General features: G+C 39.4%; 5 protein-coding genes across 17 annotated transcripts in view; 3 read left to right on the top strand and 2 right to left on the bottom strand.

The window, feature by feature from the left end:
- Window positions 1-11: 11 nt before the first annotated feature.
- LOC107271795 lies at window positions 12-2,518 on the top strand. Its single transcript, XM_015748215.1, has 5 exons — window positions 12-179; window positions 356-1,476; window positions 1,619-1,920; window positions 1,990-2,107; window positions 2,170-2,518. The coding sequence occupies exons 2-5, from the start codon at window positions 361-363 to the stop codon at window positions 2,260-2,262; spliced, it is 1,629 nt and encodes a 542-aa protein (XP_015603701.1). The 5' UTR covers window positions 12-179; window positions 356-360; the 3' UTR covers window positions 2,263-2,518.
- Window positions 2,323-3,817, bottom strand: LOC107271800 (TM2 domain-containing protein almondex). Of its 2 annotated transcripts, none has more exons than XM_025089045.1 (6): window positions 3,500-3,817; window positions 3,367-3,427; window positions 3,114-3,257; window positions 2,907-3,028; window positions 2,672-2,815; window positions 2,323-2,607 (listed from the first exon to the last, which is right to left on the bottom strand). In XM_025089045.1, exons 2-6 carry the CDS (start codon window positions 3,403-3,405, stop codon window positions 2,472-2,474), a joined length of 585 nt encoding a protein of 194 aa, XP_024944813.1. In that variant the 5' UTR covers window positions 3,406-3,427; window positions 3,500-3,817; the 3' UTR covers window positions 2,323-2,471. The 2 variants fall into 2 exon arrangements, with proteins under 2 accessions (XP_024944813.1, XP_015603706.1); XM_015748220.2 differs by having other exon boundaries at window positions 3,367-3,431; window positions 3,500-3,816.
- Window positions 3,818-3,949: 132 nt separating this feature from the next.
- Window positions 3,950-7,753, top strand: LOC107271793. Of its 2 annotated transcripts, none has more exons than XM_015748211.2 (8): window positions 3,950-4,147; window positions 4,468-5,511; window positions 5,595-5,872; window positions 5,945-6,088; window positions 6,162-6,405; window positions 6,469-6,611; window positions 6,680-6,815; window positions 6,884-7,753. In XM_015748211.2, exons 2-8 carry the CDS (start codon window positions 4,482-4,484, stop codon window positions 7,063-7,065), a joined length of 2,157 nt encoding a protein of 718 aa, XP_015603697.1. In that variant the 5' UTR covers window positions 3,950-4,147; window positions 4,468-4,481; the 3' UTR covers window positions 7,066-7,753. The 2 variants fall into 2 exon arrangements, with proteins under 2 accessions (XP_015603697.1, XP_015603698.1); XM_015748212.2 differs by lacking the exon at window positions 3,950-4,147 and adding an exon at window positions 4,168-4,370 and having other exon boundaries at window positions 6,884-7,065.
- A 143-nt stretch (window positions 7,754-7,896) lies between these two features.
- On the bottom strand, window positions 7,897-9,221 carry LOC107271799 (eukaryotic translation initiation factor 6). Its single transcript, XM_015748218.2, has 6 exons — window positions 9,086-9,221; window positions 8,892-8,977; window positions 8,649-8,824; window positions 8,399-8,575; window positions 8,143-8,324; window positions 7,897-8,071 (listed from the first exon to the last, which is right to left on the bottom strand). Exons 1-6 carry the CDS (start codon window positions 9,190-9,192, stop codon window positions 8,062-8,064), a joined length of 738 nt encoding a protein of 245 aa, XP_015603704.1. The 5' UTR covers window positions 9,193-9,221; the 3' UTR covers window positions 7,897-8,061.
- Window positions 9,222-9,548: 327 nt separating this feature from the next.
- LOC107271782 (insulin-like receptor) overlaps window positions 9,549-24,741 on the top strand; it is a 23,704-nt gene continuing 8,511 nt past the window's right edge. Inside the window, exons 1-5 of one of the 11 annotated variants that reach the window (XM_015748184.2) lie at window positions 9,549-9,956; window positions 10,058-10,171; window positions 16,517-17,194; window positions 24,113-24,287; window positions 24,398-24,644. In XM_015748184.2, the coding sequence (XP_015603670.1) occupies window positions 16,810-17,194; window positions 24,113-24,287; window positions 24,398-24,644 (807 nt within the window). In that variant the 5' untranslated portion in view covers window positions 9,549-9,956; window positions 10,058-10,171; window positions 16,517-16,809. The other 10 variants (XM_025089037.1, XM_025089038.1, XM_015748183.2 and 7 more) reach the window with 10 other exon arrangements.

The raw sequence follows: 24,741 nt of genomic DNA, 5'->3' as shown, positions 1-24,741 counted from the left end.
AAACATCAGTTCTACAGTATCTAGGTTATGTCATATAGGAGTTCTGGAATTTTAATCACAACAAATATTTCAAACGCCTCACTTTATCTCGTCACATGTCTACTAAAGAATTAGAAAACTCAGATTTACTGTGTTTAATAATATTCAATGTAGAAAGACATATTTTCTGCTTTGAAGAAGTAAGTAAATTCTTTTTAACTCAGGCACTGAACTATTATCACCATAAAATATTAATATCGGTAAACTTCATTTGTACATTTTTATATCTATTTTATTTATTTACTTTATTTATTTATTTTAGTTTTTCTCATACATAAAATATTAGAATTTACCATAATAAACGTTATATTTTCAGAAATCATGAACTTAGGTTATAGAATTATAAGATGTATTCAGAAAATAAGACCAGTTCTTCAAAAAAATTCTTTCGCTACAACAGGAACGGTTTCTGATACGAAAACATTACATTACTACTTTTTGGATCTCTTTAAAAGAAATGATTTTATCCCAATGTATTTGAAGAAACAGAAATTGAATGTGGATATGAAAAATTCCATGCAATTTGCACAGAGAATTCTTGCAACCAATGATATATCCAGTCTATTGCGTGCTATTGAATCTGCTAAGGATGAAAAACAGATAATCTTACACAGAATTGATATAGAATGTTGTGATATTATACAAAAATTATCATATACTGAAATTTTGCAATTGCTTAATGCTCTTGCAAGGAAATTTCCCCATCGAGTGACTTTAACACAATTCTATAAGAAGAGTATAGAAATTTTAATGAGTGCTGCAATGAAACAAACATTATCTCATCTACAAACAATAGAATTATTGTTTTATTTATCAATGAATAAAAAAAATAGTTCTTCTGAAGTTCAGTATATAACAAGTGGTTTACCGAACATGATAAACATGTCCTTAATAGATAAAAGTATTATAGCATATGCTGCTTTCAAAACATATGTCAAATTGAATGCTACTCAAATACGTGTTTTAGAGAAGACTCTTGAAGAGAATGCAAGTTTTTTTGTAAATGATCCTGCCTTACTAGTTACACTATGCAAAGCGATTCGCCATGCTGGTGTTACTAAGGAATTATCTTTAAACAATTTAAGTGGAACAATTCTTCAACATCAGGAGAAATTCAGAATGAAGTGTGCAGCACACGTTCTGGCTTTATATGCTGAAGCATATACTTCCTTTCAGCCTGTGTTACAGAGAATGTTTAAAGACTCAATGGAAGAATTATCTGAGAATATTATGCATCGTTCTAAAGATTCAATCAGAATTAAAGATTTGGACAGATTGCTTTGGGCTGGTAGCAGATTAAACTATCAGTTAGAAAAAAAGGAATTTTCTCAGATACAAATATTTATTCAGAATAATTTTTCCAAGTATTTGAAGAATGTTAATCTTCTGGTTAATACTTTATTGTGTCTCAAGATAATGGAGCATGATTGTAAAAAGGTGTGCAACACAAAGAAATGTAACAATAGTAAAATATCAGGTCATAAGTAATGCAGCTTTTTCCAATGGCATACAATGCAATAACTGAATACTGAATTACTTATGAGATGATCTGTGATTAACATTAACTTTGTGATTTTAGATAATTGAAAAATGTCTTGAACAAAACATTTTCCCTTCCATATATAAAGGACTTCTATGGAAACCAATGGCTCGTTTACAGTTACTAATAACAAGTATTCAAATTGAAAATCCAGAAATTGATATACCAATAGAATTAACAAAAGAATTCAAAGTTGGATTTAAAGTAGGAGAAAATATCAAAATGATATTTAAAGTTATAAGAACATTGAAAGAACTCACTTGTTTGGATCAAATTAGAATTGAATGTCCCGTTTTAGGATTATATATTCCTGGTATTAGCGTGGAACACCAGCATTTAGGGTACATCTTTAAAGCATAGTCTATAATTTACTATAATTTTATCTCTGTATTTATATAATATTATTATAGGAAAATTCATATTGACATTCTGGATGAAATTACTTGTTTAAGAAATACTAGAATACCTCATGGACTAATGCATTTTAAGCTTCGCTTATTAAAGAAACTTGGCTACTATTCCATACTGGTAAGTTATTTCAGAAAAGAAAATGTCATTAAATAAGACAAACAAAATATTAATATTTTCAGATTGACAACGATCGGCTTAATAATAATGAGTCGATTTATGAAATCATCGAGCAGTACCTGACTGACTCTCTAGGAAGATATGACAATGACTAGTAAAGGTATAATAGTACAATAATTCATAAAAAATTGATTCAATGAAGATAACTGATGAAGTTATTTGATAATTGGGAATAGTATCTCATTTTATTGTAACATCTTTTATTATACATATGTCTTTTAAAGACATAATCTCTTAACAGTCGTGTAAATAATTGTAAACGTTAGAGATAGAGTTTGCGCTGTATAAACATTTCTTAATATTTTTAAATATAAAGAGATCCATCAGCAGGTCCTAAATACCTCAATGAAATCAATATAACATCGATCAATGTCCACACTCCAAGTCCACCAAAGCTGAACAGTTTGCCAATACCTTCTTGCCAGTGTCCTAAATAGAACCTGTAAAATTTATATTATTTTACCGTATCTCATTAATAAGCAAACAAATTTAATATTTAATTACCTGTCGGCTCCAAAACCTCCCAAAGTTATACTGAGGATTAGTGCCGTTGACCAACGATATCCACCAGTCCAATTACATGGAAGATTTTTCATAAACCGACGACGTCCCAGACATAATACATCGTTGTTAACTGAACAATTAGTTCTAAAACCCATAGAGCAGATTTAACATGTATCTGAGAAGAATGTATTTTCAATACAAATCTGATTCGATACATATATAACACATAACACACCTATAATACTGTTGAGGAGATGCAACAGAGCTACAAGAATTTTTTTGAAGACATTTATGCTCCCAATGTTCAGTTTGATAACAGTAACGGCAAATGTATTCTCTTAGGAAAGTTCGTTTACCCTGTATTTAAAAAATGATTATTAATAACAAATGTAAAAATGAGATTTTACTTCTTAGAAAGTGTAATATTTGAAAAATGACATACAATACAATCGACTTGACCCAATACATTACAGTCAGCTGTATAGGTCAATCCGTAATTGCAATTTAGATCAAATTTGCATTGTATGCAATCACTAGGAAGCTCCGAGCATAATTTACCTGCAGGGCAGAGACCAAAAATCTCATCCTATAAAAATTAATCCTGTTGTTACTTGATTTTATATCCAAAATGCAATAATGATTTGTTTCTAACATGGTCATTTATATAGAACGAGGAATTTGTTTGAATAATCTACCTTTTTGCTACTATAAGCAAGTGTAGTATTAGTATTCATATCTTTTGCACAATCTGCAATGCTATCTGCAAAAAACAAAATTATAAATATATTTTTTTTAACACATGCAATCATAAATTTATATACAACTAACCATGACCCATTTGCGCTACTTTCACAGTGCTTGATAAAAGCGCTATTATAATGTAAATCACATTTTTGGAATTAACTCGCACGATATTCATATCGGCTGTAAACAATTTAATTTTAAAAAATTCAATCCCAATGAAACGTCAAAAGTTCAATGAATACTCCAATAGGCCAACCATAGCTTTATTTGTGTATGATAAAATAGTAAGAAAAATGGATCTCATCTACAAGTCAATTCCGTAAAAATTCGTCCTCAAAATGAGTACCTATCTATTGACTTGGCTACACTTGTCTAGTAGAATTTGATACAGAATGACCACATTGTTTACGTCGTGTGTGGAATCTAGGGAAAAACAGGCGTTCGATCCGGTTTCTTGAGATATTTTCCAGGAAAATTCTAGTTGAAAAACTCGTTTTCTAGGGAATCAGCTGACTTCCGTCCTGTGGTGGGGTCAGTAAGTCGCAACTGCTCGCAAAAGGGTGACAGAACGTAGATATATTTCTCGAACGAAAAAATATGATAGAAATAAAGTAGTAAAGCACTAGCTTGCTTACATGAAAATGGGATTCTGATATGCGCATAATCTACATTCTTAGTGGAGTGCATAATAAGAGTAATGTCAGAGTCTATTAAGACTGAGAAGAATTAAAGGTTGGCTATTATAACGCACGCCCAAGGGGTCCTTAAATACATCTTTAAAATTATTAAAATCGCGTCCTCCTGTACTTGCCGTGTCCGTTTCGTGGAGTTTGTCAATTTTATTATTACTATTGTCAATTTTTCAAGCTTCATACGTGCACATAATGCAGTTTTTATTGACTTCGTATAATTTATTAATGCACAGTCTTATACCTGGTTGTGTTTACTAAATTTTGTACGTATTGTTATCGAGATTATTAATATTCTGATTTATTGGATTGACTTTAATTTATTATCTAAGCAACAATGCCATATAATACTATTTGTTGCAGTTAATATTGCCACAATGAACTCCAAAGAAGATAAGAATGAATCAGGGCCTGGAGCTAATGACAACCATTCCATTGAGTCAGATACAAAAACTTGCAAAGTTAAAAAAATACAGAATCACTTAACTAGTGATAAATTTAAACTGAACAACAATGTAGAAGAATCTGAAATCCAGTGTAATAGGTCGCAATCCACCCAACCAAACACTGAACTGTTTTCAACAGCAGGAACAAAACATAAATCTATTTTGAACAGTAACACTAACCGTGAAGATACAGATATGAAAAATAATGTAGACCATGGCTCAGGAATAGAAAAATGTCCATCGAAGGTTTCATGCAGTTCAGATTCGAGTCCTGAAGCAGATCAAATGTGGTCAAGTTCGTATTCATCAAAGTGTGCACTAAATAATATCAGTAGCAGTATTGGCTCTACCAGTCAAGGAACATGTTGTTTTCTTCGTCCTAACATAAACAATAGCCGTGAAGCGCCAGGACCTAGTGGTTTGCAAAAGGTTCGTTTCCCAGATATCCCAGACACAGCAGTGCAACATCGTGAAAGGCGGGATTCCAGCTCAGGAAATGAAGGGGATATGTCAGATGGGGAAGACTACTGTATTTACACTTACAAAGGAAGTGACGAGTCTTCTTCAAATTTTGGACCACCAATAAATCCTCCAATTGAAGCTGAAGCTGAAGAGCCATGTCACAGTGGACGATCAAGTCCTGAAATGGACTTTCTAGAAATGGATTTTGATCCTGGTCCCTCCTGCGAGCAAGACACGGGAGATAGTGACTTGGCATCCATCAATGAAGATATTCAAAACATTGCTCTGGACAATGCTGAGGCTGATCTAGTGTTACTAAATGACTTGAGCAGTGGCAGAGTAATAGCCAAACAAGCATGTGCTTCTACAAGTCAGCCTAAACAAACACCAAAAAATGTTGAGATGAATCGTCCTTCTGATGAAAGTAAATCCAATACTAACTCACAAGTAAATAGTCAGAACAGTACACCCTGGTTACCAAGTACAAGTGGCAAAATCAGTAAGTCTTACGATTCCTAAAGAATCTAACGTTTGACACATGTCAAATAAGTAGAATTATCAATTGATCTTGTGAACTTTCAGAAAAATGGGAAGCTGCAAGTATATCTCGTAATGTAGGCTGTCCTCTCCGTGAATCCTATGGCCACCATAACACCAATGGTGATTTAATATCACCTGGTGATACCCGTGACACTGACAGTGATCTTTTTTCGGATGCGACAACTGTATCAGTACCTGAGAACTCAAATTTGAACTCTAGAAAGGTCAATTTGAGTTCTACACTTTACCATCGAATGATGGCTAAAAAACTGATGTTGAACAAACAGGCAGCATTTAATCAAAGTGGAGAATCAAATCTGGTGAATAAATTGATCTAATTGATATCATACTTTTCGTAACGAAAAACGCATAATTTTGTTAATTAATTTTAGGAAAATGAATTGTGTGATGAAAGATTGGACACTCTACTGCCTGTAGACAAAGTGATGCTATGGAGCGAACAAGAAGCAACGGTTAAACAAGTTACGCAAATAGCTACCTCGGCATGTGGAGCAACATCAGCCATAAATGCTCTTGTAAGGAAACTGGCTGATCCAATTCATAAACATATAATTTTCAAATCTAATAAAATATTAATCTTTTTCTCAGCTTGCTCTGGGTGTTCCTTTTTCGTTGGAAGTTCTTATTCGCGGGGTAGGAACAAGATTAAGGGAGCCAGGCACTCCTTTACCTAAATATTTGATGAGCAGATCAATGGCAGGTGCAACTCACAAAGATCTAGCTCGAGGAATCTCATTGGCTACAAATGGAGCCGTAATAACGAAATTTTTTGCGTTCTATCCGGAAAGGAAGGTTTCACTATCCCACTGGCTGCACTACTGGCTCTCTAAAGGTTAAATAGAAAGAGATTAGCCTAAAATTAGTTAATTTATTCTCTATTTCTTTGTGACATTAGGTGCAGCACCGATTGCCACTTTAAATCTACAACATTGTGGCGAAGGATGCGATATTCCTGATGCCTGGCATCATCAAATGATCTTTGGTGTAGGACCAGCAGGAATTTATTTAACGAATCCATTGCAATGTTTGCCAGAACAGGTAACTAGCAATTACAGAATTAATCCATCGATGAATGAAGTACTGAAATCAAAATGTAATCAATACAGATTGTTTGGCATCAACTAGTAAGTCCTAGTGTACTTCTCATAAGACGAGCAGATGTATTGGCCCATTGGAATTCTTTGACAGACCTCAGGCCCCTCACAACACTGGACCAAAGTTGGCGTAGACTCAACGTCCTTGGTAAGTATACTAAACGGTGGAGTTCAATTATGCGATCATGATTAATTAATTTATTGATTAATATCCAGGCCAAGTGGTGAATATGATAAGGGAAACAATGGGCCAAAGACAACAAGGACAGATTGTATGTAACGGCACAAGCCATATTCGTATCCCAGCATCCTATCGCGCGGGCATCACCTTAGTGATGTCTGCTGATACTGCAGCAGCGGATGAATTACTTCATGCCGATGAGCTCCCATTACTCTAGTCTAAGCAGAACTCGAAAATCAAAAGAAAAGAAAAAAATCGAAAAAACGTGGCCACTCCTCAAAATGATCATTATTAGATCAGTCTAGATAGGCTGGGGCGCACAACGTGCCGGAACACGGTTTGCTTCCTTCATTTCCTTTGTATATAGAATATATTAATAACTTGTGAAACTGTACCCTCGTAGTGCGAGTGATGACCCCCCAATGACCTATAATCAGCAGACCAATACTATAGGTGTACAGGTTTTTCTATGACACGGTATCTGGCATTTTATCTGATTATCACTAGATCATTGTGCCTTGTATCGTTATAGAGAAACAGCGCTGCTGAATCGATTTTATTGTCTGCGCTCAGCAGATCCGATTGCCTGATAGCAATTATTATTATATAATTATTATAAAATCTCTAAACGGTTAATTAATAACTCAATCAAATATCCTTGCTATCCGTCAGTCGGTTGTCCTGACCACAACCATTGATAATAATGACAATTACGAGAACGTATTTGCTTTCTACGTGCTTGCCTATCATCCGGACGTGTTTACCTATATTCAGAATGATTAAAAATGAGGTAAAATAAAATAGAGTGTGGATACTTGTCAGATATGTACAATTGATAAGACACGTAGGATATGTACGTTGCATCTTGCTAGTATTCAATAAATTTCTTTTACTACTAGGTAAAATATTTCTGGATTTCTTCAAGGATACCTACTAATTATCTGATTGTTCAGATTAAAGTATCAAACCAGTGCTGAACTTACAGTGTACTTTATTCAATCCCAACAGGTCTCACAATTCAGAAAAACATGGAATGCAAGTAGGACAGTGAAATTTCACGTGTTTCATAGAAACTTTTAATACAGAATAGCTTGTTACATTATAAGTTGTTGGAATTGCAAAGATCCTCCTTTACTCAAGTTGGATAAATCATTGTGTTCGGCATAAGATCTCTTTATACACAAGCAGTCATTGTACTGTGATGATGGCGCCTTTAAGACATACTGAAATAGTACCAGAAAGTATAATACTGTGCGTCCATGTAATGATACTCAAGGGATTTCTTTTTACATACCTTTCAATAAGAGAAGCACGCATCGTCGACGTGATAGCAGCTGGCGTTGCTTCATTGAGTTTGAAAACACTTTCAATGACTGATAGTTCTGTAGATGTAGTGTCCATACCACAAAATGATGCCCAGTCATTGACAACCATCCCTGCAGCGATAACTTCGCTACCTCTATTAACAGTACCAGCCTATAATACAATCAATATTTTTAATCACCTTTACAATACACACAAAATTATGAAAAAAACTTATATATCCTTACCACTAAAGGCACTTGTAATAACGAAGAGAGCTCATCTTGGTCCTGTATTGACGTTTTAGGGTGCACGAGGCCACCCAGGTTAGAAAGAACACAATAGGAGCCTATCAGAATATTACTGGCAACTGTTTGTCTAAAGACCTCAACATTGAGAGTATCTGCTAGAATTTCTTCAGTTTCCTGACAAAATAAAGATAGATGTGAGCATAGACATTCATGAAATACGAATAAAATTTTAGGTAAAAATATTTACTCTGTCAAGGTCAGGATGCACAAGGGCAACATAGTCATTGGAGGCAATGACGTTTCCAAGAGCAGATAAGCGTTCTTCAACCCTTTGAACTTTTACATTATCTGGCAAGGAGTTCCTTATATGCTGCAATTCAGTATCTGTTGTCGTATTTGGTACCAGAAGACCATTTTTGTTCCCTATAATTTTATAATTAGCAGGTGCTGTACCAAATGAATATTCTTAATTGTTTCTTCAGTTACACACCAACGCATAATCGACCAATAATCCGACATCCAGCAATAGAAGTGTGAATAACGGGAATCGTTTCTGCCAGCTCAGCTTCAAACACGCTAAAATGACAAATAAGTTATTAATTTTTAAAATTATAATAACTTAAAGGACAGTAGATAATTATAACAGTGTACTGTGGAAGTATGAGATTGCAATAATTTCACAACCTGTAGAAATTCTCAGAACCACCGATAGCGACAAGGCAATACGAGTTTGTCAGCTTGGAGAAAACTCCAATTTCATTATTGTTCTCGAATTGTAGACGGACCGCCATAATTGCAAGAGATAAAACTTTTTGATGAGCTGAAGAATAGATATAAAATTACGTTCCTCTATGGAATCACTGTACGATTCAGGCGAAAAAATGTACAAATCGCTAGGCTAAAAAGTACCCAAGTGTCTACGATTACCAGCACGTGGTTGCCACCAGAAACTCTGACCAGCAGTGCTGGCAATTTCATTAGATCCAAAAGACTAACCACGCCAATTTCCCTAGAGGAAAATCTTAAAGAATTATGTCCAAAACAGTCTGTTTTACCATCATTCAATGTGAAGTAAAAACATTCCAGAAAATAAATACCATATGAAATGCACTAATTGAATATGAAACTTATAGTCAGTTGCATCCTTGCACCTAAAGATGTCGGTAGTTAAATATCCACGAGATGAAGCAAAGAAAATTTCCAAGAAATAGTCATTCCTGGTCGGACGATGACCCTTTGTATTCACCAGAAAGGGTCTGTCGGACACCGTGCCGTCGGATATTAACAAAGTTGACCTGAAAAGTCCCTTTATCTTTTACAATACTTTAATTCTTTACGTATCCTGTATTATTAATTAGCATAGAAGTTTTCAGTGATCCTAACATCGTAGAAAGAGGTTAAAATGATCCCGACAACGTATGCCAGAAGAATACGGAATGCTATGTAGAAAAGGGAGAGGAGATTGAGCTTGCAAAAGAGACCCATAATGCGCATTCCTCTACTGCGCAGAGTCTTATTTTCCTCTGCGTTAGCGTGAACATCGTATGGGCATGGTGTACGTACGTTCATTTAGTAAACAACTCATGTGTTGTACCAGTAAAGTGTTTTGGTTTGCCAAAATCTGTATTTTTCTGGTGAGGATTAATCTTATTTTAGGATACCCTCGAGGAATATCAAAGAAGTGATACTCGGATAGTTTATTCGCATTGAATATCATTGTTATCAACATCAACATCATCGCCGTCGTTATCATCATCGTGTACTACTTTGGTGAGTTCACTACTACGAATTTTTAGGTGATAGCCAAAAGGTATTTTCATGCCGCTTGTACTCCAATGACTCTTGGTTTCGTTTGTTTCTCGTGTTTGAATCTTCGCTTTACTACGTTGCGTCATCATTAGAATTGTCATCAGCCTCATTGTCAACATTCGGATTGTTATTGTTGCTGGACTTCTCATTGGGACTTCGCATATCCATTGACAATTGCGTCGCCTTACTTCCGTGGAGTATGTGTAGTTGTGACACGTTTTGGTTAGGTTTATCGTTATTTGCGAAGTAATTGTCCTGCGCTTTGATTGTTTTTCATTTACACCAGCTTGTTTGCCTACCATCAAGGTTTATTATTAGGCCGAAGCTTCTCTCTGGGGATACAAGGACGCTTTGTGCTTTTTGTGGCATATGCGAATTTCTTTTCTTCTATTCGCATAGTTCAAGCTACGTCCTTCATTAGATTTCGTGGATATCAATCGATGGGAAAACTTAGAGAACTTTGACTAACATTCTTCTTTCTATTGGCAATTTCGATGATACCTGTTTATTAGGATAATTTTTCTGTCTGATTTTTGAAGTGTTTATATGTGTTCGTTCTCTTTACTCGTGTTTAATATATTTTCATTATCTGTATTACCATACTACGATCGTACGAGTGTAACGTTCACGCAACATTTTACGATGTTCTTCTTCTTATTCCTTTTTGATTGTATATCTTTTAGAAGAACAAGTGCCAGTTTTATGATGTTCGTAATTCATACAAATTTCTAATTTCTCCATAGATCATTGTTGACACAGATGTCTGTACTTGTAAAAATTCGTAGACCACTCTTCTATTTAACAAGTATTCTTGTACCGTGAAAATTAATAGCGCGTGTCATTAAAAGTATAATTGAAGTATTGAAGAACTAGAGACTTGTCTCGCTAGCGAGGGAACTGCAATCTGCAAGTCCTGCCATTGCTCGTTGCATTTTACCTAGATCCTGAAATGCGAACGGCATTCCATCGTGTACCGGGTGTCCTTTATAAAATAGTGTGCGGCAAGGATTGTAGGCGGCACCATCTATCCGAGAGTGTGTTAAATATATAAAACCCCAAGGTGTACAGGGTGTCGCTAATGTCGTGAAAGCAGCGTCAGAATAATACTACGGGAACACTTGTCTATCGGATGGCCATCTCTAGGCAAAATACCGTAAGCTATCGATTGGTTCAAATAACTTTCGTAGAGAGGGCGTTTCGTATACTCATTTAATTTCGAAAGCATACTCCGAAAAAAGCGTGAATCACTAAAAACGTGGAAGATAATAGTTCGAGCGTTACTATATAAGACAACCGCATTCCATCGTAGCCCGCGCCATATTTGAATCATTCTCGTTGCTCCTCTTAGCTCCACTTCTCCCTGACTCACTCTTGCGATCCTCCTTGCATCTGCGGAGAATCACAAGTGGACCCTTCGTTGCGGCATACCATATTCTGATCTCATCGTAAATACTTAAATAAACAGGCTAAGACAACTTAACCCTAACTCATGGGGAGAAGTACGTGACTGTAAGTATGGGAGGAATGATCGGGGTTCATTTAAAAAAATTATATTTCATTATTGTTGCTTTGCCGATAATCATTTTCATCTTGGGCTTCAGCCGTCTCCGAAAATCCCACGGACCGGTGCCAAGAATCTTGATCAACGAGAACGCCTTATAAACTCCTTTGTGGGACTTGCCAAACTACACAGATGGCAGCATCCTCGTTCGAGAGCTATACATACACAAAGATAATACAGAAAGTAGCGCGAATCCAATAAACAAGAGTCAAACGATGTGTGGATATGTGTAGAACGACAGGACGGATATTGAAGATTTGAATGTGAAAATAAAAATAATAAACATTTCATAATTACAAGTATTACAAAATCTATTAAGGATATCTTTCGATTAGATATTACCTGGATGGACAGATTAGCGGAAATATATATTTGAACCGGAACTCGGTGGTGCTCGAGGGTGAACTCTGGAGCACAGGAAAGAGAAGTTACGTACAAGGGTAGGAATAGAGGGCGGGGCCCATCCTTTCCTTACTGCGCACTTTCTTACCCCCTCCAAATGGTTTTCAACCCCCTCGCAGTCTCTCTCAACCCTCCCTCCCCCCCGATGACCCCTCATGACCCCATCACCCCGTAAAAGATCGCGAGCGAAAACCCACCCCACGGAACCGTCAGTTCAGTGCTGGGAAAGGCGCGGTGCTTGACGAAACGAGAATTCGTCTTCGTATTTTGCCACATTGTCGCTTATTTCAATTATTGGGACAGTATCAATCTGACAGTGCTCGACCGCGTATTGATAATTTTGAAAATTACCAGTAACCGCGCGATTATTGTGTAATATCTTTGAATACGAGTTTTCTGTAATCACCTAACCAATACCGAAAGTATTTTCAAGGCGTGGGACTGTTTCTCCGAGTATTTGAAGTAAGTAGTGTTTCTTAATTTCTTCAAAGTTTCCACATAAGCAGTTGGGACCTACGTGTTTATTACGTCTTACGAAGCATTCGTTGAAGACTCTCTCAAGCTTCATCCTCATTTAGCTGTAACAATTATTTGGGCAACATTTGTTTTTCCTAAACACGTTTATTTTCCCAGGGCCCGCATTTCTCCCTGATTTCTGGGTCCGATCCTAATGGCGTAGCAGAATGTGTCGAATGGGCTGCGGGTTAGGCATGTGGCAATGTTTTGGCCGGCATCGATCGCACGCCCCTTACACTGCGGCGTAGTATCATACTTCTTTGCCGAGCTATTCCCTCCCGACTTCGCTTCGCTCCTCAGTTCCCCCTTCCGCCACCCTCCGGAACCCCCTACTACCCTCCGCTACCCAGTACTAACACTCACGTACAATACCCTCGCACAACCACCTACGCCCTGGTTCACTCACAGCCACCCTCAGACGCAGTGACACTCATTTAGGACATTTGATAAACGCAACCTTGCCAATATCTGTCAATAATTTGTTACATATATTTTTTATGCATATTAAAATTCTCTTAGATGCCCGACGATTAACGATGTCTGGCAAATGAAAATAAGGCAACAATTTTTCATTACGGACTGCATCTTCAATAAATCTTTCGAGCCTTTTCCGACGATCATTTTAGACTCTTACGGTTTGGCTCTGCGACCAGAGGCCATTGGCCGCTCTTTTTGGCGCAAGAATGCGCCTTCGTATATTTAATATCACTAGTTGTATTGTTACTGCTGCTATTACTACTATTGCTATGCTGTGTATGGGTCTAAGAGAGTGTTAGTTGGCTGTTCTCTCGTTGGTCGGAGTATAGATATGTTGGGATAAGGTAGTGCTCCTCGGGATAGGTTCAGGTAGTATGGGTTTGAGGAACAACTACAGGGTGGCTGGCTGGCAGTAGCGTATGCAATGGGGACTCAAGTTAGTATCGACCATCTCCTCCTTCCATTCAGCTGCGCGTTGCATCGACGAGACATGACCATGGGACCAGGAAGAACCTGGTGGGAGTCCGTAGGATCGTTCGTACATTGAACCCCTGGGTAAAATCGTTCTTTAATAACTACTAGCTCTTTGGAAGGATTAGTCTTTCTTTATTCGATAAATTGCTGATCTATTAAGGAATTGTGGAAATGGAACTGTAATATCTGAAGTGTTATTGCATCTCCTGATGCATCGTGTTCATGGGATGCTTTAAGAATAATTAGTCACTGGTTATATGGTCCCAATTAAAAAAAAAAATACACGTCTCGGAGAATTTTATTAATTCCGTTTTATATCACATTTATTACAGTTCGTAAATCTAGGGTGAGCAGATGAGAGATTAATGGCGGGTGACATCTTGAATTTGAAATTTTCGAGAAAGAAACGAGCCAACGACCAATGGCGACTAGCGCTCGTAGTAAAACACGAGGTGAATGAAGCCTTCTGTATCCCCACCAATTCTCTACTATTTTATCCCCACCAACGTGGCGGCCTTCCCCTCTTTTGACCCTCCCCCACCAATACACATCAACAAATTCTCAAGGCAGTGTTTCTATCATAGTCCGTCGTGACTCGCCAGGTGTACTCATCAGACGGCTATGATTTTTTTTGTTAAATTATTTCTCTGTAGTGGAATAAATGTATTTTGAAAATATAGACAATCATTGGATTTCACAAATTCTTTAGGAATTATTATGTATTTACGAGGAGACGTGCATTATCTAGTTGGTAAATTGAGATGATGATCTCTGTTAGTCATAATAAGAATCTTTGACATCGAGTTTTTTTTTACTTTTGAACTGTTTAACTAACGGTACTAAAGATCGATTATATCATGTACCGGGCGTGTTCAAATGTATCGACGTTGCTTCGACGTCGCGATGGATAATTTTCGGCCGCGTTCCATCGCGTACTCGGCCCCATTAGCATCTCTGGCCTGACCCCTTCAAACACAATAAATCAATTATTGCTCGTCATTGAGAAAAATATATAATCTATGTTTAATCGAATGATCCCTAGTTGACCCTCGACTTAACTTTCTGGCATCCCTTAAAGCCTTATTTTATATTCTGCATGTATATTTTTGCCCATCACGTTTCTATTACCATAAAAATCCACAAAATTATCCGTGTTAGCTTCTAAACGTGTCACACCAATCGTCTCATAGACTCAGAATAATGTGAATGAATAGTGTTCCAGGTGCTACGTATGTACCTCTGTGGCGCCCATTGTACGCACAACCCGCTTTTGATCCTAGGGGAAAATTCACATAATGAAATGTTACTAGATCGTGTAGCTCCCATTGGTTAGCAGTAGGTCGGGCCCTCTTTTAATGCTAGAGCACGCATGCGCAAATGCCCTGAGAAAGGAAGAAATGCCGCCAGCATCATCCTGACCTCTCTACAGAGAAGCCAGACAGCGGAGAGCATGTTATGCGGGTAGACGGAGATGCTTGAGGGAGAGCGACAGAGACAGACTTACTGGGAAAGAATTTGAAAGAGAGACAGAGAGAGAGAGAGAGAGAGAGAGAGCTGTGTGGGAGACAACTCTTGACTGTACGAGAGATTCTCTAAAAGTGAGTCGGCGAGTAACGTAGAGCGCATGTGTATATTGTAGCAGTGAGGGAAGCAGAGAGGTTAGATAGCTACTAAGCTGTAGGCCGTTGGTAGGTAGAAGCCACGACGGAGTGGTTAGCGGTGAGCATATACCCACGCCATTGATTTTAAAAACTTCGCAGCTACGAACTGCCAGTCGACTACGACCCACGGTATGGTACGGTACGGTGCGAGCCTAAGGCGTGTTTACGTAACACGACATGTAAATGACGTAGCGTTACACTTCTTCGTGAATTGTGTGTACTCTCGTAGTGGCAAAGTGCGATTGTCCGGGAAATACTATGTAGTCGCGTCTTCTAGTCGTATAATAACAATGATAATGGGTTCTTAAAATTCCAGGATGCAGCCCTCGTGGCTTACTACGTATATAACCTCTTAAAGACACTACGACCATGCTTTTCGGGTTTTACGCAGTTCGGGGAAAACTCTATTATAAATATTTTTTACTTCGATATACTCGTGGCTCCATTTCAGTACGTATCCGTCCAAGCCTAATTCCGTCCATTTCTTATGCTCTATTTATTTATCTATTAGGTTATTCCTGTCCATTCTGATATATCCCTCTTGTGTTTTTGTTGGATGCAATTTCTGTTTGTTTTTTTTACAACACGGGAAAACAAGCGTGACATAACGTGACTCGACGTAAATAAGTCATAGCTTTAAACGGACACTTAGTAATGTCGTTGATATGATGGCCTGGTGCGCGACACACGCGTGTTGCAAAACACGCGTCACATTTATCGAGCGATACTCTGTTTCACAATGGAGATAGGGTTTTTAGTGCAAATATGAATGTGCACGATTAATTTTGAGAAGCATTGGTATTTTATTTTTCAAAGATTCGCTGGGCTGCTTTAAGATAATTCGGGACCTCAGTTAGTGTTTGTGAATGGGAGAGATAGTGCTGGTTTCTTAAGGATATAGCCAGTGTTTATTCAAACCATGTCATCGCCATGCTGAAGAGAGTCTTACTGAGAATTACTACATTAAATTGCGTTTTATTATGAGGACTGTCGCCTTGGGTATTGTTATATTTTGATATCACATTCATATCCCATGACGCAAATTTTATCAACCCATACTGATTCTAATGCTTATAATGAAATTATTTTCAATTATTTGTCGCATTTATCTTTTGAATACGGAATGTATTTAATATAATTAGCACTGTGCATAGCATTTAACTGTTAGATTTCGTAAGCTCCATATATTCATAATGATTTTTTTTTAAATTTCAGATCTATGGGTTCACATCTGTTCCAAGGTGGATAATTGTGGAATCGATGTGCTTTTAGTGCAGTGGTGTGGAAACAAGTGACACTAAGTGACAGAGTGAATAGTGTTCAGCAAAGGAGGCAAAACTCCTTTCAAAGGAAAGGTGTTTATGCTAGTCTTACGGTGCTTCCATATGTGCCGTAAGGACCTTGCAGTCTGAATGGAGAAGCTGGCTAGGTGTGATGCATCTTCATATTTATATTTAATGAGAATCCTCTTTTTGTACCGAGGATAAGCCATTTGTAGCAGAAAAAAGATGACACTAACTGACTGCTCTAGCCTACTAACTGGCAACTGCCTAGAGTACTCTAGCAGATTACGATGTGAAATCTGCAAGAGGCTCTGTCCCACAGAGGAACCTGAAGAAGAGCACCCTACTAAATCATCAAGACAAATACCTTGCAAGCACAAGAAAATCCTGGCAAGTATATCCTGTCGAAGGAACCGTGTTGATCAGGGTAGATGGCTTCGGAGTGCTTCCAGCGTTGTACGATGGTGGTGCACACAAAATTTTCTTATTTCCTGGCAAAGACTCATCGCCATAATCCTTTTGATCATCGCCAGCTTTGTTCTCCCAGCTTCAGCAGAGTTCCTTAGTCCACCTATTACTGAGGTTACTGCTTCGTCCTCCAAAACGGAGGGTAAGTTTAAATATTTCTTCCATTCTTTATACATATATATTTACTTAGTACCAATCTCTTGTCAGAAGTATCTCATGTGCTCAGCATATTGAGCTATTTCGATATTGAAACGTCTGGAATACAGGGGATACTGATGTCCGAGATTCTCTGGGTCTATTTTGATGCTGAAGACGCCTCGAACTCGATACAAGCATTGAATACGAGTCTGATAGTACAACATTACTTACGTAGGATACGTAGAACGCTTAACGTACGGTGACGCGTTTTGAATATCGAAACACGTTTGGCGGCTAGTCGATATTCATTTCTTCTTGAATAAACAAATTCAAATGGGATCGCGTAAAAGGCCAAGAATACTCGATGGTCCCATTGGCTGTCATGCACGAGTCACAAAAAGAGTTGACTAATATCAAATCGGAAGCGTGCGAATAAAAACTAGTACCCATCGCATTTTTCGCGATCTTGCGAAATTCGTCATCGACGCTTGTGGAGCTTCAAATGATGTGGCCAATTCAGAATAAAATGGACCATATCTCCGGGTCCGGTGACAAAACAAAAGCAATGGGAGAAAAAAAAAGAATAAAGAAAGGTAATGCGATGTGTCTCCGGCGTTTATCTTATCGACTTGCAGTCTCAAACGTAATTCGATGCACGTCTTGGCTCTCCATATCGTTCGCCTTGAGTTAAATGTTTTAAGACTCACATACTGCCATAGTACAGTTAAAAAAAAAAAATGAAACTTGTGGGACGAAAGAAGCAAAATTATCGCGAACAGTCATAGGCCATACCGTTTCACGAGACAGAAGTATCCAAGAGAAAAAGCAGGAAAACTGTAGATATAAAATATTTTTTAAATAGAGGATACTCCGTCACAGGGGTACTTTGAAACTTTCGTACGTTTAACCGACTTATTGTACTTTTTCCCATCTTTTCTCCTTCTTGCGACTCTTGAGATACGGAAAAACGTGTGTCTGATGTTTGTGATACGATCAAGCTGTCTTGATTAAAATGAGCGAAAAATAAATGAAGTAGGAGGAAACCTGGCGCCAGTAAGACCGTGAATCGCACCTGCAGGCGCTAACGCGAGGCACGCATGTGCTTTCGCGCTACGATAAGATCGGTCTGATTTCCTATCTTCTCCTTTGGAGCCTGAGACGCTATCAATCCGGAAAACGAGTGCGAAGTCGGAATTAACGCGGCCATCGCTCTTGACTGATAAGGATGTCCGTGAGCGTGTGCGTGAGCGTACGTTACAAGTACCCGTCTCCCTCTATCTCTCCTTTGAGCCTCTTTCACGAGAATTGGACAGAGCACCTTTGAGTTTTCGATCGGTCGTCTAACTTCGGTCGTCTTTATCTTTCGTCACGTTAAACAAAACACGTAGACAGTAAAAGAAAGCAGCTAAACACGTGGCACGAGTTTGACAGCTGTCACGTTAATGGTCGCCCTATGACTCAAAATGTATTCTTGCAATTGTTATATAAGCTGAACAAGTATATTCAGTTAAAAAAAAACAATCTGTTACAAGTTGCGTATGCACTCTCTCTAACAATAATAGTAAATAAACCGATTCCTTTGTCGTCATTTCAATATGTAAAATTATTTAAAAGAGGTATACATCCGAAATTACGTTCACAGCAGAATCAATAACATAATATGCCCCTGTTGCCAATTCCTAACCGTCAGAGGGATAGTGGTCCCTCTTGCAACTCGCCTCAGTCACAAGTGACTCTTCAAGTCCAAGAATCTGACCCATAACACTTCAAAAATTTCCTCAGTAAGGGAGACTCGTGAATTTCACTGCGTTCGTACGATTTTCCAATGTAAATCAAAAATTCAATCTAACAACAAGCAACCCACTGACAGCTGCCATATCTGCCCGCCACGTCAAAACTGAATGAGCGAACGTTAAAATGATATTAATTAAATTAAGAGCGAAAAACGGCTCCGATATTGCAACTTCACCATTTATAATTGGCTTCGTGTAAGTATTCACCGCATTCGCCATAATCCGCAATATCTTTTATCGCTTCCTAGCATGTTATTGTTTCATGCGGATGGATGCCGTGTGTGGTCTAATGATAACAATGACACGAGCGTGTTTATGAACTCGTGTAAATACATATTATATAAGCTTATTGTATGTAAATATATATAGATATTTATTTAATATTTATATATATGTACAATGGATGCATTCGTTATCTGCGGACATTCCGATCGGGTCTATCCGTTATCTCATTAAAAACATTGCCGTAACTGGAGTGGGAATGCCACGAGAGCAATGAAAGTCTCTGGGAAAATATTTTTCCCCGCTACAAGAATATACCGACCGTGGCTAATGCCTACGATCAGGCGCGCACACGTGGTCGCACGTTAAACGCGTAACGCACGCGCTTCGTATCCGAGCGAAGACGCTGCCACGCGAGCGTTATTATATTTACGTTAAAACGATTATTTAATTTGGCTGATTCTTATCTTTAATAATAATTACACTATATACTGTTTACCTTTTCTGTATACATGTATAACGACAGAGGGGATTCGACATACGGTTCGTGCTCAATGAACTTTTTGTTTGTTTCTTCTTCATTATCTCGGGATTCCGCGGCGACTCGAATATCTTTAACGATGGATACGCGTACAATTCATCGGTCTGGAATGTCAACGCGCCGCGAGAGTCAGATGTCAATGACAGCTGTTCGTCCCACGGTCTTTCTTGTCTTCTGCTCATCGTCGGGCCAGAAGCCGTTCAATTATTGGCAATTGATCCGACTTGAATAGCTATTCCCCTTACTCTGTCCCCACGCCCGTTTCTCACTCTCTCCTGGGAAGTAGCGATAGGGTATGCGAATGAGAGACGAGGAGGGAAAGAGAGAGAGAGAGGAAGATTGTAAAAAATGTGCGAATATAAATTTGAACGTACGTTACAGATTGTTAGTGTAGTATATTGATGATCAAACAGAAAAAAAATCGGAGGAACAATGGAATTATAGAAAACGAGGCGGTGGGAGGTTGGGGGGATGATTTAGATTTTTAAAAAATATTTTTCGACATTCGTCTCAGTGTGCAACAGTTCTTAGCGACGTGATGCAATAGGTGCCACGTGTCAGTGACTGCTGTCAGTTTCGGATAGCGTCGATTCAACACGTGGTATAGTTAACGGCTTCGGGGGAGTTGTTTCCTCGGGAGAATTGGTGTTTCTCGTGCTCTGTCTTTGTCGCTCTCGTGCAAATCGCCACGCGTCTGTCTCTCTCGCACTCGCGCGGTACACGAAATCGTAAAAATCCAAGATCTTCTTCTCTGCTTCTTTGCTCGATAGTTCGTAACGCTTGCCGATGATAATTGGGATTCGGTGGTCCTTCGCGCTTAGGAAACGCTTATCCGCGATGCTAATGAGCAATCGAACTTTAACCCCGGCGAAGTGTATCGGCGGGTTCTAATTCGGTATGGTTTTAGTAAAAGGGGGCACTATATCACCGTGGTCCGCATACTCCGCCAGAAAAAAAGTATTAGCGCGAAGACAGTGCCAACAAAAGGTGAATGCCGTTTGCCATTGGCATTCCTGAGTCGCGTTCGCATCCGTTCGAAGTGTCTACGACCTCGGGGATAACTGCACCGGGAGTCTTTTGCCAGACGGGCCACGAAAGTTATGGCAGTACAAGTGCGCGTTTCGTACCACGGGTTTTGCTCATTTTCGCCCGGCACCATTTACGTGCGGTGCTACGGGCATTTATATCATTGCCGCGGCTCGGCCGACGCTGGCACGTGGGAAATTTGCGAAAATTCTCGAAGTAAACAATTGTCGAAGTATGGGTCGCGAGTTAAGCAGCATGGAGTCATTGTGCTGGGAGTGTGTTGTGAAGAAGAAAAGCAAAAAAAAAATGTCTAGACGACAACTTCCGGTCCACCATGAGAGATGGAGTTGGAGAGAATACCCAACCCCTTGTGCTTCGTGAAATGAGCAACACCTGGTATTTTTATTTATTGTATTCAAGGTTTTTGATTTTGCATTTTTCTCTCTCTCTCCCACTCCCTCCTTCTCTCTCTCTCGCCTCTCCCTCTTTGGCCTTCCGGCCAATCCTTTCCGGCCTCGGCCAAACATAACCACGTACGTTCATTCATATGAGTTCATTCATTGTTTTTTTTTTACTCTAATGCCAATCTTCTCCTACTACCACCTGCCCGTATCTCCCACTCGTCTGGTTGGAAGTAAAAAGTTGACGGGGAAAAAAAAAAGAAAAAAAAAAAGTTTTCTTACGCCGCGGCAACCGAACGCGGAGCGTTTACACGCGCGACAATTTCACGACTGCTCAATGGAAATTCCCTATAGGACTTTGCGGTATCTGATTAGGGCTTAAACGAGGCCACTCTTGATTTCGGTAACAATTCATGATTCTTGATGCGATGATACTGTGGTTATGTGGTTTGTCATAATGACGTACTCTTGTCGTACGACAAACGACAATCAAACCCCGTAATGGCGATGACGATAACTACGATGGCGTCCGGAGTGCGGTAAATATTTTTCCGGTTGGCAGCGACAGCTGCTTCGGCGGCTAGTTGTCCCCATGAGTTTACGAATTTTCGGAATCTCGACCGATGCAGGGAAGAATTCAATTTGCGCAGGTCTGCCGAGAGCAAATTACGTCCGTACGAGAGATAAGGTAATAGGATTGTGATTGAAAAAAAAAACAGTATCGTAAAATCTTTCTGCGTCTTTTCTTCTTTTTTCTTTCGTACCGTTAATTCTTTTATCTCTTTCACTTTACCAAATCTCATAATGAACTTCAATTGATGACTTATCGGCGTTTTCCTCTCTCTCTCTCTCTCTCTCTCTCTCTCTCTCTCTCTCTCTCTCTCGTACTTCGTCTCCCGTGACACTATATCGCCGCTCATTCAGTCGTTGGGGCCAAAGAGCAAATATCAGGAATATTTTTAGCGTGGACCCAAAGAAGCTTCGGTCGACCATCATTGACATCAGGACTAGAATCCGTCGTGCCGATGTCTCGTCCTTTGGAAATGAAAATGCGTCGCGAAGGTTCGTGCTCGTTTATACGCCTGGGAACGAGGATTTAGTTCGCGCGATGATATAAGAAATATATATATATATATATATATATATATATATATATATATATATATATTACCATACATATAGATCCCTCTCTTTTTGTCGTTTATCGAATACGTAGACTCTGCCATTTGGCCAGCCAGGAAACCAGATAGCCAGACATTCAGCCGACACGTCGCGGAATGTATCCCGTATAAACACAGTCCTACGTGTTTTCCGTAGAGCGCACCACGGCCGAGGGCCCAGTGTATTACGACTAGGCGCACGCAGCACTCTATATTAGTAGATAACGTAACCTACTATACTGTACGTAGGTACCCGATGAGAGTCCAGCTATAGCGCAGGAAACGTAATGCCGCGACTATAGACAGTTCCTCGTACTCTAGAATGCCGTCAGCGTATAGCGCACTGTGGCCAAACGAAGATCTCTTCTTGGTGCTTTGGCCTCCGGGTGAATGGCTAGCAACCTTGAAGAGAGCGTCTGGAATGCGAGTTCGATGCAGCTCTCCTTAACTAGGCTAGCGTCTCCTGTACTTTTCTCAATGTTCCTTTTCTCTGTACTTTCCTTCCCGACGCCTCCCCTCATCCTTCATCCCTCTCATCTTTTCTTCGACACGAATCTTGTGTTTTTTCTCTCTGTTTTTTTTCTTCTATACGCCCATCCAGTCGGCGCGTCACAACACATACCATTGTCTCGTTCGTCTTTTCGTTTGAATTATTTTTAATTGGGCTTCTCGGCAGTGGCCCCCTCCCTCCCCCCCCCATCCGTCTGACTTTATGAACTACTCTTTTTTTTTTTTTTCTTTTCTTTTTCATCGCGAAGAACGACTGCCAGTGTTTTATAGGTTTCGATCGATAACGATCTTACTGTTGATAGGCACGTGTAGTGAGATTATTATTTTTTTTTTTTAAAGTCTTTCAATATACCATTTCTCTCTTGGTGAATCTATGTAAAATCTTTGACCGTTGACGAGTCTGCCGGAGCTTTGGGATAATTTCAAGCATCTTCGTAGCTTCTCGCGCAGATATCTCGAAAACGTGATCTCGTGCGATGGTTTCGAGTGTTTTGGGGAAATCGAATTTTTTTTTTTTTTTCCATGAAAATTCCAAAAGTCAAAACGGCTCGTAATGCGTTCCGTTAGCGAAACGAAATATCACGGTAAATATATTTCTAGGACGAATCCCCTTTATCGAATCCAATTGGATTGTTCCCTTAAGTCTATAGCCGAGCAGCCGCAAAGCTCGTACCCGTGAGTCGCGTGGCATTAAGTTTTTTTTTTTTTTTTTTTTTTTTTTTTTTTTTTTTTTTTTTTTTTTTTTTTTTTTTCCCAGAACAATTCGCTTCCTCCGTAAGTTTTCCTCCCCGCGACAGAAGCTCCTTCGCGATATATAAAATCGTCGAGGTACACTTAAGCGGCACCGTAAATAGTCCACGGAGACTGGAATTATCACCTACCGATGGCAGTTAACGCTTTCGTAGAGGCACTAAAGTGATTGCCGAATACTTTCGTGCGCTCGAACGATAATGAATGAAATCCTGTTGGATGTATTCACCTTATATCTATATGTATTCTCGTGCGAGAAATGTATGTAGGCGGGTACGTACGTTTGCACGTATATATTACGCACTGCTCGTACGAGGCTCTGATCAAGATACACGGTTGCGATACGAATGGGACACGCGCGTCTACGGAGTGAGAGAGGGAACGAAGAGACAAATAAGATTGATAGAGAGAAAAAAAAATAAAAAAAAAATAAGTCCACAAGCTTCCAAATAATCCAATCACGCTCGGCGCTCGATGTAATCCTTATTTATTTGTTTATCTCCAAAAATGCATTTTCAGTGTGCCAAAGCGTAGACATAAGGAATAGCGTGAGCGAATTCTCAAGACTGGAGGGATGCCGGGTCGTCGAAGGTTTCGTGCAGATATTGCTGATCGACCGTGCTGACGATTTGGCCTATGCCAACCTCACCTTTCCCGACCTCGTCGAGATCACCGGTTACCTGGTACTGTACAGGTAGGTCGTAAGGACAGAGATCGATGATAATAAACAAGCAGTAGTCCGACGATACCGGCGATCTGCCGTGCGCAGATAAGGTTATCCTAACTGAGGTCATCTTCTTGCAGAGTGAACGGCCTGAAGAGCGTCGGTAAACTATTTCCTAATTTAACGGTGATAAGGGGTCACTCGTTGTTCATCAACTACGCCCTGGTGATGTTCGAGATGATGCACCTGCAGGAAATAGGACTCCACTCCCTTACGGACATCCTTCGAGGATCGGTAAGATTCGAGAAGAATCCGGCCCTGTGCTACGTGGACACCATCGATTGGGACAACATCGCCAAAGCTGGAAAGGGAGAGCACGTGATATCGGTAATTAGGAAACGCGAGAGAGAGAGAGAGGGAGAGAGGGGGGGGGAGGTGGTTCGTCAGCGTAAAAGGTGGCAGTAAGTGGTAACGTACGTCCCCC

This window comes from Cephus cinctus, unplaced genomic scaffold (assembly GCF_000341935.2).
Source record: "Cephus cinctus unplaced genomic scaffold, Ccin1 Ccin1_scaffold1042, whole genome shotgun sequence".
Taxonomy (NCBI): domain Eukaryota; kingdom Metazoa; phylum Arthropoda; class Insecta; order Hymenoptera; family Cephidae; genus Cephus; species Cephus cinctus.
Note: the sequence above shows the minus strand (reverse complement) of the source record. Positions and strands in the feature narration are given on the sequence as shown.